The following is a 15,783-nucleotide window of genomic DNA, read 5'->3' as shown; positions in this document are numbered from 1 at the left end:
AATAGAACTTTTAAACTTAGAACTGATTCAGTACATTTTCCACACAAAAGTAATCTGATACATTGGGCAGATTGAGTTCCTCCTCATTCATGCTATGTAAGAAACAAAACTAAGTAAGCATAATTTTGATTTGCAATAACAAAACATCTTTAAATGTGTTTATAAAGATAGTGATGATAATAGATGATAATGATGTTTCTGAGGATGAAGATGGTGACATCTGTGATGTGGAAAGATAGCAATGTTGGTGATGATACAATTACAAAATCCACGGACGGTTTGTGAGAGAGACAAGATCAGGAATATCCTTAATGTGTCACCTGGTGGGATGTACTGGCAGGCTCCTGAGGCATTGACCAGCACATTAGTGTGGAAGGTAGCATCAAACCTCTCATCTGCACTGCAGGGGAGAGAACTGTGTTTAGATACAACATGAAAACAGTAATAGGGCGTTAAAAGAAAAAAGAAAATGAGACATACTTTTATGGAATAAAGCCAAAAGGCCAGGAAGTTGAAAGTATTAAGGGAAACAAAAAGCAAAAGTGTAGACAATAAAAAGCAGGCAAAAATAAAGTTGACAGAGTGAGATATAGAGATTTGAGGGGGATTATAGTACATCCGGACCGACAGTATTTCATTTGATCCTCTGAATAAACATGGTTATCTGATATCGAAACGTCCTTCAAACAGAGCGGTATTATCTATACTCAGAAAGCAAAGTACAGACATCATCATGAGAAAATTACACATTTAAATCACAGGAACAAAAAACTCTCCCCCCAACTTAGAGCAATTGAATTACTTTGCTTAAAAAAAAAACAGGGCGCTTTTAGTTTTCGAGATAAGACATTTTAATAATTGTCATTACAAATGTTGAAGACTATTTTATGCTGGATATAAAGTCGTTCTGCCTTCATTACAGTAAAAAATAAGCAGGGAAATAGAAACTTTAACTTTATACTTTTGATTAGACTTCATGAAGTGCAGATTTCAAAAGACCTCAGAAGTGCATTCAATTAACGAGTAGAGCAGTGTGGATCTTTCCTCTGAGAAAGTAAATCTGCATTAAAATACACATGATGACACAGTTATACGGATAATGTGGATAAGTGAACTGTAGGGCTTTGTACAAGAATAAATTGTTAGGTTCGTCAATTGATTTAGGTTCCTGTTAGATAAGTAATGGACTGTGTTTTAATTTTCTTGCTGATTTGGTTATATATATATCTATATATACACACAACAAATATTGGTCAATGAATCAATATACCCACTAATTCACCAATTCTTACAGTTGAAGATCTCATGATGACAATGTCGGTCTGTCAGTTTACCACTTTAGTTTAAGCCAACACTGACAAAGGTATTTAATGACATTCCTAGACAACTGTTTGACAGATTGCTTCACAGTTCCTGTCCATAAACCTTTATCGTCAAGTCAGAATCTTTATTTCTCCACTAATACTTACATTTATGAGGAAATACCAGAAAATTAATAACAGTCCCTTTAGCCTCAGCTGAGGGTTTAGTGCTTTTTAGCAAATGTTGCCATGTTGACACATTGAGCATGGTAAATATAATATCTGCTAAAAGTCAGTATGTAGAATGTCAGAGAGCTGAGAGCAGCCCTTAGCTCAAAGTTCCAGTGAACTGGCTTGTTTGAGAACGTTACTCAGAGTCTGCAAAGAGAGTTTTATTGAAGAATAATGTAACAAAAAACATGCAGGATTGAGAACATGACCTCCTTAACAGATTCAAAGAATCAATAACTATTTCCCATGAAGGCAAAATAGTATTTATTCATATAGTATGGCATTGGTTAATATCTTTTAGGGTCCATCGACTCCCATAAAAACATTGAATCTAGTGGGCCACACTGTAGACTGAATGAGTATTAGTTTGTGAATGTAGTGCTCATCACGTGCCAGACAATATCCTGACACACCATCATCTGTAATTGTCCATCAGTCCATTTCTACCATTTACAGTATGAGCATTGAAGCAGGGGGAGAGAGTGAGGGGCATGCTTTAACTCCTGTGAAGGCTTTTGATTGGACAAGTACGAAATACAATGAAGCAAAGTGAGCTTGGACTGAGTCCAAGAGGCATATAAGAGTACAATGCTTTCCCCAATACTGATGTAAAGTCAGTACATCAATACAGAACAGCTGCTATCACCCTAATCCATGGCTCGGAATGTATGAGGTGTATTGCGATTCAGTCTTGTAATGGTATTTGGAATCCATTGACCTTATAATTATACTTTGGCGGTAGCATTTGAAATGAGAAAGCTTTAAATTCTAATAAAAACAAGAATCTATCACAACACAAATGGAAGATACGGTTCATGTTTGAGCGATTCTTTCAAGGCTCATCAAAAGCCTGGTTGATTTTTCAAATTGATTTGGCAAACTTTAAAGCAAGGGAAGATTTATGCCATGGCAAAAAAAAGAGTTAGCTAGGACACTCAGGTGTCACAGGAATTTCCCCTTGATTCAAAACCTTAACCACATCGTAATCAGATCACTAAGTAAGACATGGTCCCAAAAGATCTTTAGCCATAAGGGAAAGATAAGGGCATTATGAAGGCCTTGAATCCCAATAGAGTGTTGTTGGTACAAGTGACTAACCCCAAAATAATACATAGTGTCCTCTGAGCCAATAAAATGGCATCAACCACATTTGTATTTAATACCTGTGAAAATATTGCATGTTACAACACCATCAAGAGATGCTGTTAAAGTCAGGAAAGCACAAAACCAGGTCTATTTGAAAAGCAAGTAGAGACTTGGTTTACATTATTTACCAAAAAAAAACAGCAAAAGCTAAAAAGTCAGTCCCTTTGGGTGCCATTTCCCAAGGGAAGAAATAATGGTGAAATATTCAAAGTCTTGCCTGGGAAATGACAAATGGTTCCTTTATTATTTATCTGAAAAGAGTTTAGTGTTGTCCCTGTGCTCTCATGGGAACATACAGAGCATACAGCCATCTATCTTTTAGATCTTCCAACAGAAATATCTAACTTGGAGATACCACCCTTAGTTTCTGTAACCTGCATCCGTTTGAGTGTATATTTAAAAATGGATAACTAAAATTCTAAACAAAACAATATCAATACTTGACAGAAGATGTGGAAAACCTGTTGACAATGTAAACAAAATATGTTGTATTTATGTGTTCAGAGCAACGACTTGACACATCTTTCCAATATTTGCATGATAAGAAAATAAAAAGGATCAGATGTGATAGGCATATAAGTAATATTAAACATGTGCATGAAGATCATAACAACTTCTGCATTGGGTACAAAGTATGGTGTCGGCCAATTGTAAGAGATAGACATACAGTTAGGTTATTTCCAAAGTTTGCTCTTAAGGCTGGTTCATCCCTTGGAATCTGGGACTGCCAATGTCTGTAATTTAGCTTAACTGATTTCTCACCCACTTCTTATTGTGACTTGCCGACAGTTAGCTCTTTCCCGACAAATTAACTCTGATTCTGGGAACCTTGGTGCAATCTATCAAATCCCTTGTTTTTTCACCAGTTGTGAGCAAAACCATTGTAATCAACGGTTTGTCCTCAACAGAGAGTGTAACACTGTGCACATCAGAGCTCTTCTAAAGTATTGAATGGCATTTGTCATGACTCTGGACTCAAGGCCAGGACTTTAACTCTGACAGTGCTGAAGGATATTTTGGTTTTACCAGGACTCTTTTGTATATGGTCTTTTCTTCTGTTATTTTGAAGTTTTGCTCCTTGTGTGTTTCCTACCTTACTTCCTGTCTTTGTCCTGTTTCCCCGCCCCTGTGGTTGTCTGTTCCTGTTCCTCATGGGTTTCACCTGTGCCCAATCAGCCCTGCCTCCCCTGTGTATATAAGTCTTTATTTTCCATCATCCCTCACTTGTGGGTTTTTTCTTGTTAGTAGTGTTTTGTTTTTTACTCTAGTGTTTTTGTTTCATGATTTTTTTGAGATATTTAGATATATTTACAGCGCACTCCGTTAGATTAACACAGTTCACACATTAAAACCTTTTATTTTTATAATCTGACTTAGAACCAACTTCCAGTGTTCTGGTAGTCGAAATGATCAAATTACTTGGAGATGGTTACATGATGCGCTAAGCTAAGCTTTTTATTGAGACAGTTATTAATGCTGTTAACTATATCTCAAAACTTTGTGTATAAAAAGGCACAGTTACTTATTTCTGCTCTTCTCAATTGAGCTTTTATTTTCCCTTTTCCCTTTACTTTGTATCTTTCTGACCAAATTTTACAAATTCTAATAATACATTTCATTCCTCCTTTTGCTTTCTAATAATAGCAAAGAATGATTTTACTTATGATTTATACGGCATGCATAAGGACCGTCAGTTTCAATCTGGGTCTGTGTCAGGACTGTATACTGTTGTTATTGTTAGTGATCGCTGATCCCCACCATAAGCTGCTTAATGTTCCGTATCATCCCCGTTAGAGGAGAGCCTTTCACTTGTTTCTCCCTTTCTCTCCAAGCAGAGCTGGAACTCTCTCTCCACCCCACAAGAATCCTCAATCACCTTGAAGGTAAATCCCAAAAAGTGCCATCAATCAACTTCACGTCTAGTTTGTATCAGATTGTCTTTTTTGAATGATTCTAAGGAGGAGTGTTGCATTAAAAAGTTTTAGTAATGGGTCATTCAACTAAGAATAGTTTGTTATTATTACCTGTAACGGATGCTTGGTAATTAAGTAACGCGACCAGACTAAATTGTTGGTGAAACAAATCTATTATGAAATCTTAAAGAAAGAAACTCAAAGATGCTATGCAAGGTAATCATATATTTTTTTTTTTTATGCTTCCCGTCCTGTTGTAATTTCGTATTTCTGTTGTCCATAATAACAGGTCTCTTGTGTTTGTCAGCTGAGGTCTCTATCGTTCACTGGGTTTCACTGTTTTTTTCATTGTGACGCAGCTGTTTTGTAGAGGGTAAATGTTCTGTTCTGGGGGGGAATGACAAAGTTCAAACCACATTGTGATTATCAGTCTCAGAAAGCAACTGAATGTATTTGTATCTCTGTGATCTGGCCAGGCAGAGGAGCCTCATTTCCATCCAAACAACAGAACGCCAAAATGACTCAGATGGTTGGAAAGGAGCAAGATGCTGTTACAATGACCATGAATAAAAGATCTGTTCAGGAGACAGGTTATTTCTTTTTTCCATATTATAAAAGTCTCATTCTTAGACAGAGATATGAAAAGTAATCTGGTCAACCAGATGAATACTTCCACAAAGCACTGTAACAGTGAACCTTCTCGATAAACATGATGAAATTATGACAATTTCTCAAACAGAACTAAAAGAAATGACAAATTCTGGTTATGAATAGAGCTATGTTACAGAAATTGTATATACATTTAAATAACTTTTCTTGGCTGGGCTATGATCAATAGTCTAATATCAGTTGACATATATTTATTCAGTTGGCGCAGTACGTTTGGTAGGCTAATTCCCACTTCACTACACATTACAGGCAACAGATGCAAAGCCCCCTGGGAGTTATAGTTTACGTGCTCCCACAGGGAATCGGCTCAAACCTCTCATTAAACAAGTCTTTATCCATGAGTGAAATTGTATCTGGGGAATATTTCTATCCACTGTGTTATTGGGAAAACAGAACATCGGAAAACTGGAGTCACTCTCCATGTGTGACGGAAACAAATTGGTGTAAATAGAAGAAGGAACAATCTGAACAGAAAGATGCTGAAATGAAAAGGCAGGAGCGGTGACAGAACACTGTGCTTATCAGTGTTGTGCAAGTTCACACTTAAAATTAACTAGAAACAAATGGTTCTGTCAGAAAAATCCAATTCGGAATTCATCTCAAGATTATATTTGACCAGTAAAATTACCAAATATTGTCTCATTATAATGTCTATTAGTGTAAAATACTGTATTTAATGTAGTTTTCTGTGAACTAGCTTCTACGTATACTTTGTAGTTGTTCAATGTTTCAACAGATATTTTAAGCTGAGATCATATATCAAATAATTCTCAAAATGTGTTTAGTTTAGACAGTTTTATCTGAGGTCCATCTGACCTTGAAGACCTTAATCAAAAAGTTGTAGTGTTTTCATATTAAATACTGTATTCATTTAGGGTCCCTGTTACTTTCTGCTTTACAGTTAATCATTTTACTATACAGAATATAAAACTTAGATCGCAGCAAAACACATATTTACAAGATCACAATGTAAGACATTAGCTTAGAAAAACCTCTAGTCTAAATCTCGTTTAATCATCCAATTTAGATTTGATTTTGAGTCTTCTGGCTTTGTTTGATTCATCATTAACTTTATTTCAAACCTTTCAAAATCTGAGTAAACATTATTTCCTTCCGTTTCCGGGCAGGCTATTTCAAAGCCTTCAGGCACAAGGCAATGGGAGATGTAAGGCACTGGCCCATATTGTATTAGGAGATCTGTGATTAAGAAACAAGTTCCATATGTGCAAATAAGGCTGTTATAAAAAGAAAAAAAGCCATTAACAGGAGGTCAGTGAACAAATTAAAATGATATCATTCAGCGAGAGATGTGATGGGAATACAGGGCAGAAGAGAAGGATGTCAATTCAAACCGACCTGTTATAGAGGAGAATGTCTGGGACCCAGATCTGGTGAGAAGGAAAGCGAAGGTTCTGAACCCCGGGGTAGCTCTCTGGATTCCATGAAAGGTAAACATCTGTCCAGGTCTGATAGAAACAATGTACAGAGATAGTTATTAATAAAGAGGACATCATACAAGAGGTAGCTATATAGTTAAGGACAAAAAACGATGTCAAAAGACCTGATTATAAAAACTAAGTGAATGAAAGACAAAATTAACGCTTTTTTGTACAGTCTGCTTTTTGTCTTGCAAACCAATTAGTTGCTGTTCTTGTCTTGTTTGACGAAAAGGACATTTGCAAGGTTTGTTGTATATCCTGGCCCATAACACCAAAGTCTTCTCTTTTTGATTTATATGAATCATAAATCTAAAGCTGTTCCTTCACACAGGCACATTTTTCAACCACTGTTGACTCTTACACGTTGTCTCTGATAATGAATTCTGGCAGTGACCTCTTGGCAGAGCAGTTGTTGGCTCTGACCCCTGCACTCCCATTTGAACCTGCACCTATATTCATCGATGGGCTAACTGAGTCCATATCAAAGTGTTTAGAAGCACAAAGAGTGAGTGTGTGCTGTGTCCACTGTGTACCTATCTTCAGGACTCACAATCTGTTGCAAGTGAATTGATCTGTACAACCGTATGGATTCTAGTGTGTGTTAGTGCATGTATTACATTTGTGTATGTTTGAGTGTGTTTAGTACATGTATTCAAGTTTTATATATATATATATATATATAAGCACTCAGATGTTGTAGCCATAGGGCAAATTCCCTATGGAGCCAACACAGTCCCATCACTAATGTGGCCAAAGCACACACTCATGCACATAAATAAGTGGACGGAACTTATGTGTAATGTGTATTTTTGTGTTTGCATGGATGAGCTCTAGAGATTGTTTACGCATGTGCATGTCACTGTACATATGTGCCTCTGTTCAGAGATTTTACAATTAACCCCTTATCATAGTGTCTTCAAAGGGATCCATCTAACATGGACCTGCTGACAAATCTCTCCACTTACGCAGTTAATGACTTAATCACTGCACTTGTCATCTGTGGGCCTTGGCCGTTTGGTGCTAGAGAGACTTCTTTTCATGTTTGCTGGCTGGGAAGGCTCAACCAACAGCCAACAGAACAACTCAGAGCTCAGTAACTGTGTAGTCTGTCAGGAACAGATGAGGAGGACACTAGGAAATGTAAGGAAACAGCTGTCTAAGAATAGGTTTGCAGTTACATGACAAATGTTAAGGGAGCATCACTAATTGGAGACAACTAGGTTCTTATTAAAAGAATGTGAAGTTCATTCATTCATCTTGACTGCAGAAGTTGATCTGATGAAAGCTCTAGGAGTTTGTTAAAATACACAATGTGAAAAATGGCAAAATGGCCGACTCCCTGTCTTTTTTGAGTCGCCTCGCCATGGTACACGTGTGTACTGAATTTCATGAGCTTTTGAGCATGTTTAGGGCCTGAACAAGCCTGAATAATAATATTAATATAATCGGACCAATTTCAATAGGGCCTTCACACTGTCTGTGCTCGGCCCCATTAATTGCATTAGTTTGGGCAGTTGAAGTTAATGTAAAAAAGGAGGATGGTGTACTGGTATATGATTAGCACAACCACTCTGTACTTCTCCAAAAGTGCAGAGCCAGGTCCTGAATGCCAGCAAGGCATGCATAGCACTGTCTGGTAGTCCTTTACTGGATCTGGACAAGTTGCACTTCAGCAGCTTTGCCAACTTGAAACTCAATATTACTTTTGTGCTTGTCTGATAAAGCCTTTGTTCTTGTAACATAAAAATTGATGTTTGGTATTTTGCTGCGTTGCTGCATTTAATGTGCAGCGCTATTTGCCGCACACTCAAGAGCTTGCGTTAGTATCCATACGTTTTTTACTGTCACCGCAGTGGGGGCAACACAGTCCGAACTTATAGTTTCAGCTTTAGTTGTGCACCTACCGATAAGAGGCATGAAATGCAGTACTCTAACACAAGAAATTATTTCACTCCTTACCTGTCTGTTGCATGTGAGAGCAACCTTTTTGTGCACTTGCAATCCTGCTGCTGCTATAGATTCAATAAATGCAATGGAAACTGATGCAAAGAAGGCGAAATAAATTCCTAGATCCGCCAATTTATTCGTAACTGCTCCAAAATGTAATAGTTGCTCTCATTGGCCATATCCTACCCACCGCAAAATGTAATAAAAATTGGTGTAGTAGTTTTTGCATCATTCCTAACAAACAAAAAGTCTGGCTTTAAAAGCTTTAAATGATTTCTCTAGATTAAACCTCTATGCCTTCAAAAGCAGTGATGTGTGAATACGATTTTAAAATATGAATGACTGAGCCAAAAGGACACAAACATCACACACAAACAGCTTCCAAAAATATGCTTAATGACAACTATCACACAGTGATTACAAAACAATCACTTGGAGAGGAGACGTACCAGCTGCAGCCAGGCATTTGTGATCATCACTTGGTTCTTTTCATCCTGGAGGGGAACAGAAGGAGGGAGACAAGCAATCAGCAGCCAGTAGACATGGCTTTAAACACATAGTGAATGAGGATATTCTGCAAGGCAAGAAAAATAAATCAAAAAATACTACTCATAAACATGAGGTGAGATTATGAGACAGATCGGCAATGAAGTCAAACTTTGTCCCTGATGGCTCAGAGCTGGTGTGCCCAATGAATGAGAATGACTCAGACTTAGTTTTTTCTCTTTTGTTACATCATTGTAACGCTTTCCAAGAGAATTTGTGTCTGCCAATATAATCATCAGACTGGGTTACACGTCATTCAACACGTCTTTCTACAGGCTGTCTTGCCCACTTGTTGGCATTTGTGTAAACCCCTGCATAAAACCCTGATTGAAATTCGCCACACTAACGATAAATTCAACCTCTATAATTTCTATTATTACTATTATTGGACACAGTCATGGTAAAATTACACAATAAGATTTCAGCTGGGGCCAGTGCCTCCCCTGGCCCTGCCCCTGAGATACTGCAAGGGTAGAACAGTAGCAATGAGCTTGTTTGTGCTCATTAACTTTATTGAAGCTATCTTCTTGTATGTAACCTAAGTTACGTAGGTTTTAGTGGGGCCCAGGTTCTTTGTAGGCCAAAGGAGCGGGGCAGGGCTATTGCTAGCTAGAAAACTAATTGGAGATCAAGACTGAAAAGTCAAGTATTTACAGTAAAAACATTGTTTTGGCCGTTGTGTTGGGTTATTGCTGCAGCTCGATGCTGACTGGAGGGACATGACTAAAGATAGATCAGATTCATCTTTTTGATGTATCTTGCCTTTCTATGGCAGACAGAGTGGACGTTTTTAATAACATTGCGTCATTTAAAAACTACTGATGGTTTTGTTATGGAAAGGGTCACGGACGTGTCGCCTACTAGTGCCGGGTGTATACAACAATGTTAGACAAAACAGGACTAAGAGCATTTTTTGCAAGAACTTGACAGTGACGATGAGCAGAAAGGATGGGCCTCTTCAACAGAGACATGAGTTTACATCATTTTCTATATGCGTCATCAAAACAGAAATATACAGTGGCTCCAGCTGCATTTTATGATATTTTACAAATAGTCAGCTCAGTCTGAAATGGTCGAAGAGAAGGACGGGGAAAAGAAAAGAGCTGAGAGGGAGAGGAATAAAGAATATATAGAGAGAGAGGTCAGACATAGAGGTGCAAGTTAGTAGAGCCAAAAAGAGTAAGAGTGGCTGGACTTTTACAGAATCCCACATGGCAGCTTTAAGTTTTACTCGTCGTTACATGTGGGTGCAAACTGCCTGACAGTGATAGTGAGTCACAGCAGTGTTTCTTATTCTCTCTGTTCCTTTTTCCCCCCATGTTATCTATCTACCCATGACCAATGCAGGAATAACACCGCTAGCTCAACCCTTTGAAAACTTCTCTTTTAATATTCCTGGGGTAAAATCATGAAATCAATTTGCTCACTTTATTTCTTTCTATTCCTCGTCACACCAGAACTCATGTAGTGTATGGTTTTCTTTCTTATCAAAGAGTTTCATAATATTCTTACTCGCTTCATGCTGCTTCTTTCTCTTGGAGAACCAATCTAACTTGCTCCCATGTTGTGATACTTTCACAGACGTGTGTGTGCCTTGATTTGACTTTGACAAGTTTCCATTACTGGCTCATGACTCATTATCTAAAAAAGAAATGCATGACTCTGAACATGCTTTGCCTTCATTTAAATTAAGTTTGCCCGAAGACATGCACTCATTTTAAGGTATTTCTTATTTTAGTTCCAGTATGTGTATTTTCATCCGATGTTATTAAATTATTACATTTGTTAGACTATCATGTATAATATTAAAAACCTGCTCTGGAAATGACGCAAACAAAACTGAAGACCAAAAACCCTCATTCACTCTGCCAGGTAGTTAATCTCAGAAGGGCAATCTGTTACACTGTCTAACCCATTCATCTAAATAAATAAGAACAAATAAATATTGATATAAGTTGCAGAGTGTTTATACGTAACAAACTTCAAAACCCTTGATATTCATAGGGTTAAAGATTTTTTATTTCACATTCGTTTTTCTCTCCAAAGATCTAAATATCTAGTGGAGTAAAGTATCTGAGAAGCCCAAATTCTAAACTTGTGAATCAAGTTTATGTCCACCTCTGTGTTTAACTTTGACTGTATGAATGCTGGTTTGAGTTCAAGGACTTAAAGAAGAAATAATCTGTCCTTAAACACCCAAGAAATCCAGAAATCAAATCATCCCATTAACTTGAAAAGCCTCCTATGAAGAATGAGAAAATACGTACATCAATAAACTGCTCTAGTCACACGAAGTACCTATTCTCAGAGAAAACAACCTGGTATTATCTGACACTCCTATAATACATATAATTCCATTCACTTTCTGTATCACCATCATTATTAGAGAGACGTATGAGCTGCCTCAGAAGGTGCTGTCATCAACGACAACCAAAGCAAATGTGCTGCTCCTGCTTCACCGTGTAGTGAAAATCGATTCTCACACAATCGTCGCTCCTCTCTCTCGTCCCCGCCCTCTCTTCTCCTCCCTATCTCCCTGCACGCTCCAATCTTATCTCCACCTGTCCTTTCTCATCTGTCCCTCTTTTAGCGGCATCTTTTTCTCCGCTGCTGAAATGGAGAGACCTCCTATTGTGTGCTTCACAAAGCAGCATTTTTGCCTGTCCCTTGGGTGAAACGATCTGGCGGGCGGTTTTGGCGATTTGGTATTGCTTCCACGCTGCTGTGTTTTTGCTCTATTTGGTGCCTGACCCTTGCTCGGCTGCAATGGGCAGTATCAGCCCTGTCACACCCACTATAAACACTCTAATCTCCCCGTAAATCTCCTCTGATTGGTTTTAGACAGACTGGCAAGGGATTGATGGACACTTGTAATCAATGAAAGCTCCTTAACTGTATTTCATTGCAAATCATTGGACATTATTTTGCCAAGGACATAAACATGTTTTTCCATGTATGCTGATTCAGAAATGGAATTTCAGTTTTTATCCCCAGTAGGTGAGATGAGGACAGATTCCGACATGTTTTCAATCTAGATCAGAGGATAAGTGTTTGAGACATATTGAAGCAACAAACATTGAAAAGAGGAATTCATGAATCGTATCTCAGAATACTCCACTGTGCTCGGCATTACCTTCCTGGAACAAAAACTGATATTTGACAGTGACGTGAAGGATGAACAGGATGCCCTCTGGTTTTAACAGTTCAACTGATATGGCTGAAATTCTGTGTGTGAAGGATCGTGGCCTGGTTTAACACGAGCACAATAAGAAGTGTCCCTTCAAGTCATTTCTGTCTCCCGGTTGAGAGAATCAGCTTTTGTTAGGAGGAATGTTTCTGGCCGGGTGACTCTCCGTCAGGAAGTCAGTCCAGCCAGTGAACACATTTGAACATTTAGCAAAAGTTGTGATCAATTATGTTATCTTAATATCACTTGCTAACTTGTAAGATTAAGAGATGCTGGTACAGTGGGTACATTGTAATACCTTCAGACAGAGCCAGGCTAATGGTTTCCAGCCTTTATGCTAAGCTTAGCTAACCAGCTGCAGACTGCAGCCTTGTGTTAAATTTACAGATGTAAGAATGGTATCAATCTCCTCATGAAACTCTGTGCCAAAAAGTGAATCGGTATATTTTCCAAAAATGTCCAACTCATGCTAAGCAACCGATCAGCACTGCAATGTAAAAGAGCAACTTTGAGCAACATTGAAAATGCCACTTTAGTAAACTGCACCACACTAGTATATTTGTAGTATTGAACTGTAATCAATGTCAATGATTATATATTGTTGGGTATTTTTAAGTAATAGGCTCATCTAACTGTAAAGATTACATCAAACTATGAGTTACTAATATATAAAGCAGTAAAAAAGATGCACTGAAGTCAAAACAGAAATATCACTCTCTGATTTGCAGAGTTAACACATGAAGTTGCACAAAATGGTAATACTCAGTTCAATCAGTACAGGTTCTTCAAATTTGTCAAGTTCTATAGTTTCATTCTACCACTGGACCTTACTGGTTTCTTTATAAGGTGCTTGAGGCATATTGTGGCTCTTCATACTGGTTAGTGACCAGTCCTGCACTCGTCTGTCTGTGTCTCTGTCATTATTCATGGTGATGAGCCCAGTCTGTGGGTATCAACCTGCCCCAGTTCCCTGATTAGGGAGGTACCTCGGAGCAGATGGTAGAATCAAAGGCCACATTACACACACACATGCACACACAAGGATCTTTACATTATTTAAAACTGCTGCCCAGTAAGTATTAAGTCATATGGTCTTTCCAGTTTATCCATTATGTATGGAGTCAGCAAACTGTGAAGTTAACAATACATACGTAAATAGAAAACACATACACACAAATATTAACCCTAATTGTAACTCAAACCTTGATTGTAACTTACCCTTTAGATAAATGTTTCTACCTTTAAAATTTATCGATTTATGATATTGGAAGACCCCCACAATGTGACTGCGTAAACAGATTGAGGAGTAATACCAGGACCACACACACACACACATATACATTTTGTTCAATCAAAAACTTACCCAATCCAATTGTTTTCAATTATTGATTTAATTTAATCACTAACACTAAAATGAAACTGTCTTTCATGATACAACCTTAATACTCCTGTCACATCCTGTTTCACCATATGTTCTTCGTGGAGAATGCCTTTCCTCTCCACTCTGTGTTTGCGGTCAGTCATTTGCAAACTTAAAGAATGCATTAAAATTTTGTTCCATACGTGCTGAAGTCTTGCCCATATTAATAGTAGAATGGAAATCCTATGGTGTAGCCCGGTGCGCAGCTCTTACCACCATGTAGCTATGATGAGGAGACGTGCACATCTTGTGACATGGCTGGCTCAGGGATGTGACAGGGTTGTCTGCTTGGGTTTTTTGGATGAGTGCTTTGGCTGTGTGGTAAGGCTAACAGGCAAGAAGTTATGTGTGGGTTTGTGCGAGGGTAGGTGCCGGAGCTGGGGAGCGGGAGGAAACACAAAGCCAAGCGCAGGGCAAACACAGATGGAACAGAACATAAAATTTAATGTGACAGGAAATCTACCAAAACCACAGAAGTGTCAATCGAAAAGTGGCTCGTCTGACACGAAAAAGAGGGAGGATGTGGCTGCAGTGAGCTAAATGGGGTTTCTGTGGGTGTACAATGTAGGACACATGTAGGAACTGATGTTTTGAATGAAGCTTTTCTCTGAAGAAACTACTTCAAATGTTTTGCATGAAAGGAGAAGAAACAGCTGTTGTTTTTAGGTCTGGAGAGTTCACAGAAAGTGTGTGAAGGACATTTTGCGAAAAGAGCATTCTCATTAAGAAGCAGAGCAAAATACTGTACTGTTCTCATGAGTAAACATGAGACTACCTCCAGTTACCTTAACTTAGCTTACCTCATGGCAAACTTGAAACACTCCTTAAGCTCCCTAAATACACTGCTCAAAAACAGTAAGGGAACACTTCATCTTTAAAGTATAACACCAAGTCAGTTAAACTTCAGAGATATCAATCTGTCCATTTAGGAAGCACGAGTGATTGTGAATCAATTTCACTGCTTTGGTGCAAACGAAAGGAATAACTGGTGCAATGGAGAGACAAAAGCAAGACAACCCACAAAAAGGGAATGTTTTTGTATGTGCTGGCCACAGATAGTTGTTCTCTCTTTATCCTCCCTGACTGATCTTCTCTAGTATTGTGTTCTGCTAATGTCCTTGTCACTACTTGTAGCATGAGGTGGTACCTGCAGCACAATCAGGTTGCACAGGTAGTCCAGCTCTGCCGAGATGGCACATCCATACGTGCGGTCACAAGAAAGTTTGCTATGTCTACCAGCACCGTCTCAAGAGAATGGAGAAGATACCAGGAGACCGGCCATTACACAAGGAGAGCTGGACAGGGCAGTGGAAGGGCATCAACCCAGCAACAGGACTGGTGTCTTAGTGCAAGGAGGAACAGGAGGAGCATTGCTAAAACCCAACAAAAGGACCTCCAGCAAGCTACTGGTGTGCATGTGTCTGACCAAACTGTCATGAGGGTGGGATCTGTGCTCACAGCCCAGCAACGTGCAGTTTGATGGCATTCGTAAGAAAACACCAGAATTGGAAGGTCCGCTGGCGCCCCCTCCTCTTCACAGATGAGAGCAGGTTCACACTGAGCGCTTGTGACAGGCGTGAAAAAGTCTGGAGTTGTGGGTCATTGATGGGCTGGGGAGTCATATCCCTGGTGGGTCACACAGACATCCATGTCATAGCCAATGGTACCTTGACTGCTGACAGGTACTGGGATGAAATTCTCATAGCGATTGTCAGACCTTATGCTGGTGCAGTGGGCCCTGGGTTCCTCCTGGTACAGGAAAATGCCCAGCCTCATGTGGCAAGAGTGTGTAGGCAGTTCCTTGATGACAGAGGCATTGATGCCATTGACTGAACTTGATTGACAGTGTCTGGGACATAATGTATCGATGTTTCCTTCGCCGCCAAGTAACACCACAGACTGTCCATGACTTTTCTGATCACTTATCCAGGTCTGGGAGGAGATCCCCCAGAACATCATCCACCATGACATCAGGAGCATTCCC

At 38.9% G+C, this 15,783-nt stretch overlaps 1 protein-coding gene across 1 annotated transcript in view; it reads right to left on the bottom strand.

Moving 5' to 3' along the window:
- LOC128437452 (neuronal acetylcholine receptor subunit alpha-7-like) overlaps window positions 1-15,783 on the bottom strand; it is a 34,353-nt gene that overhangs the window by 7,456 nt on the left and 11,114 nt on the right. Inside the window, exons 3-5 of the mRNA XM_053419607.1 lie at window positions 9,096-9,140; window positions 6,617-6,726; window positions 321-400 (exon numbers count right to left, since the gene is read on the bottom strand). Coding sequence (XP_053275582.1) covers window positions 321-400; window positions 6,617-6,726; window positions 9,096-9,140 — 235 coding nt within the window. The remainder of the gene's footprint in view (window positions 1-320; window positions 401-6,616; window positions 6,727-9,095; window positions 9,141-15,783) is intronic.

Source organism: Pleuronectes platessa, chromosome 3, assembly GCF_947347685.1.
Source record: "Pleuronectes platessa chromosome 3, fPlePla1.1, whole genome shotgun sequence".
NCBI lineage: Eukaryota > Metazoa > Chordata > Actinopteri > Pleuronectiformes > Pleuronectidae > Pleuronectes > Pleuronectes platessa.
Note: the sequence above shows the minus strand (reverse complement) of the source record. Positions and strands in the feature narration are given on the sequence as shown.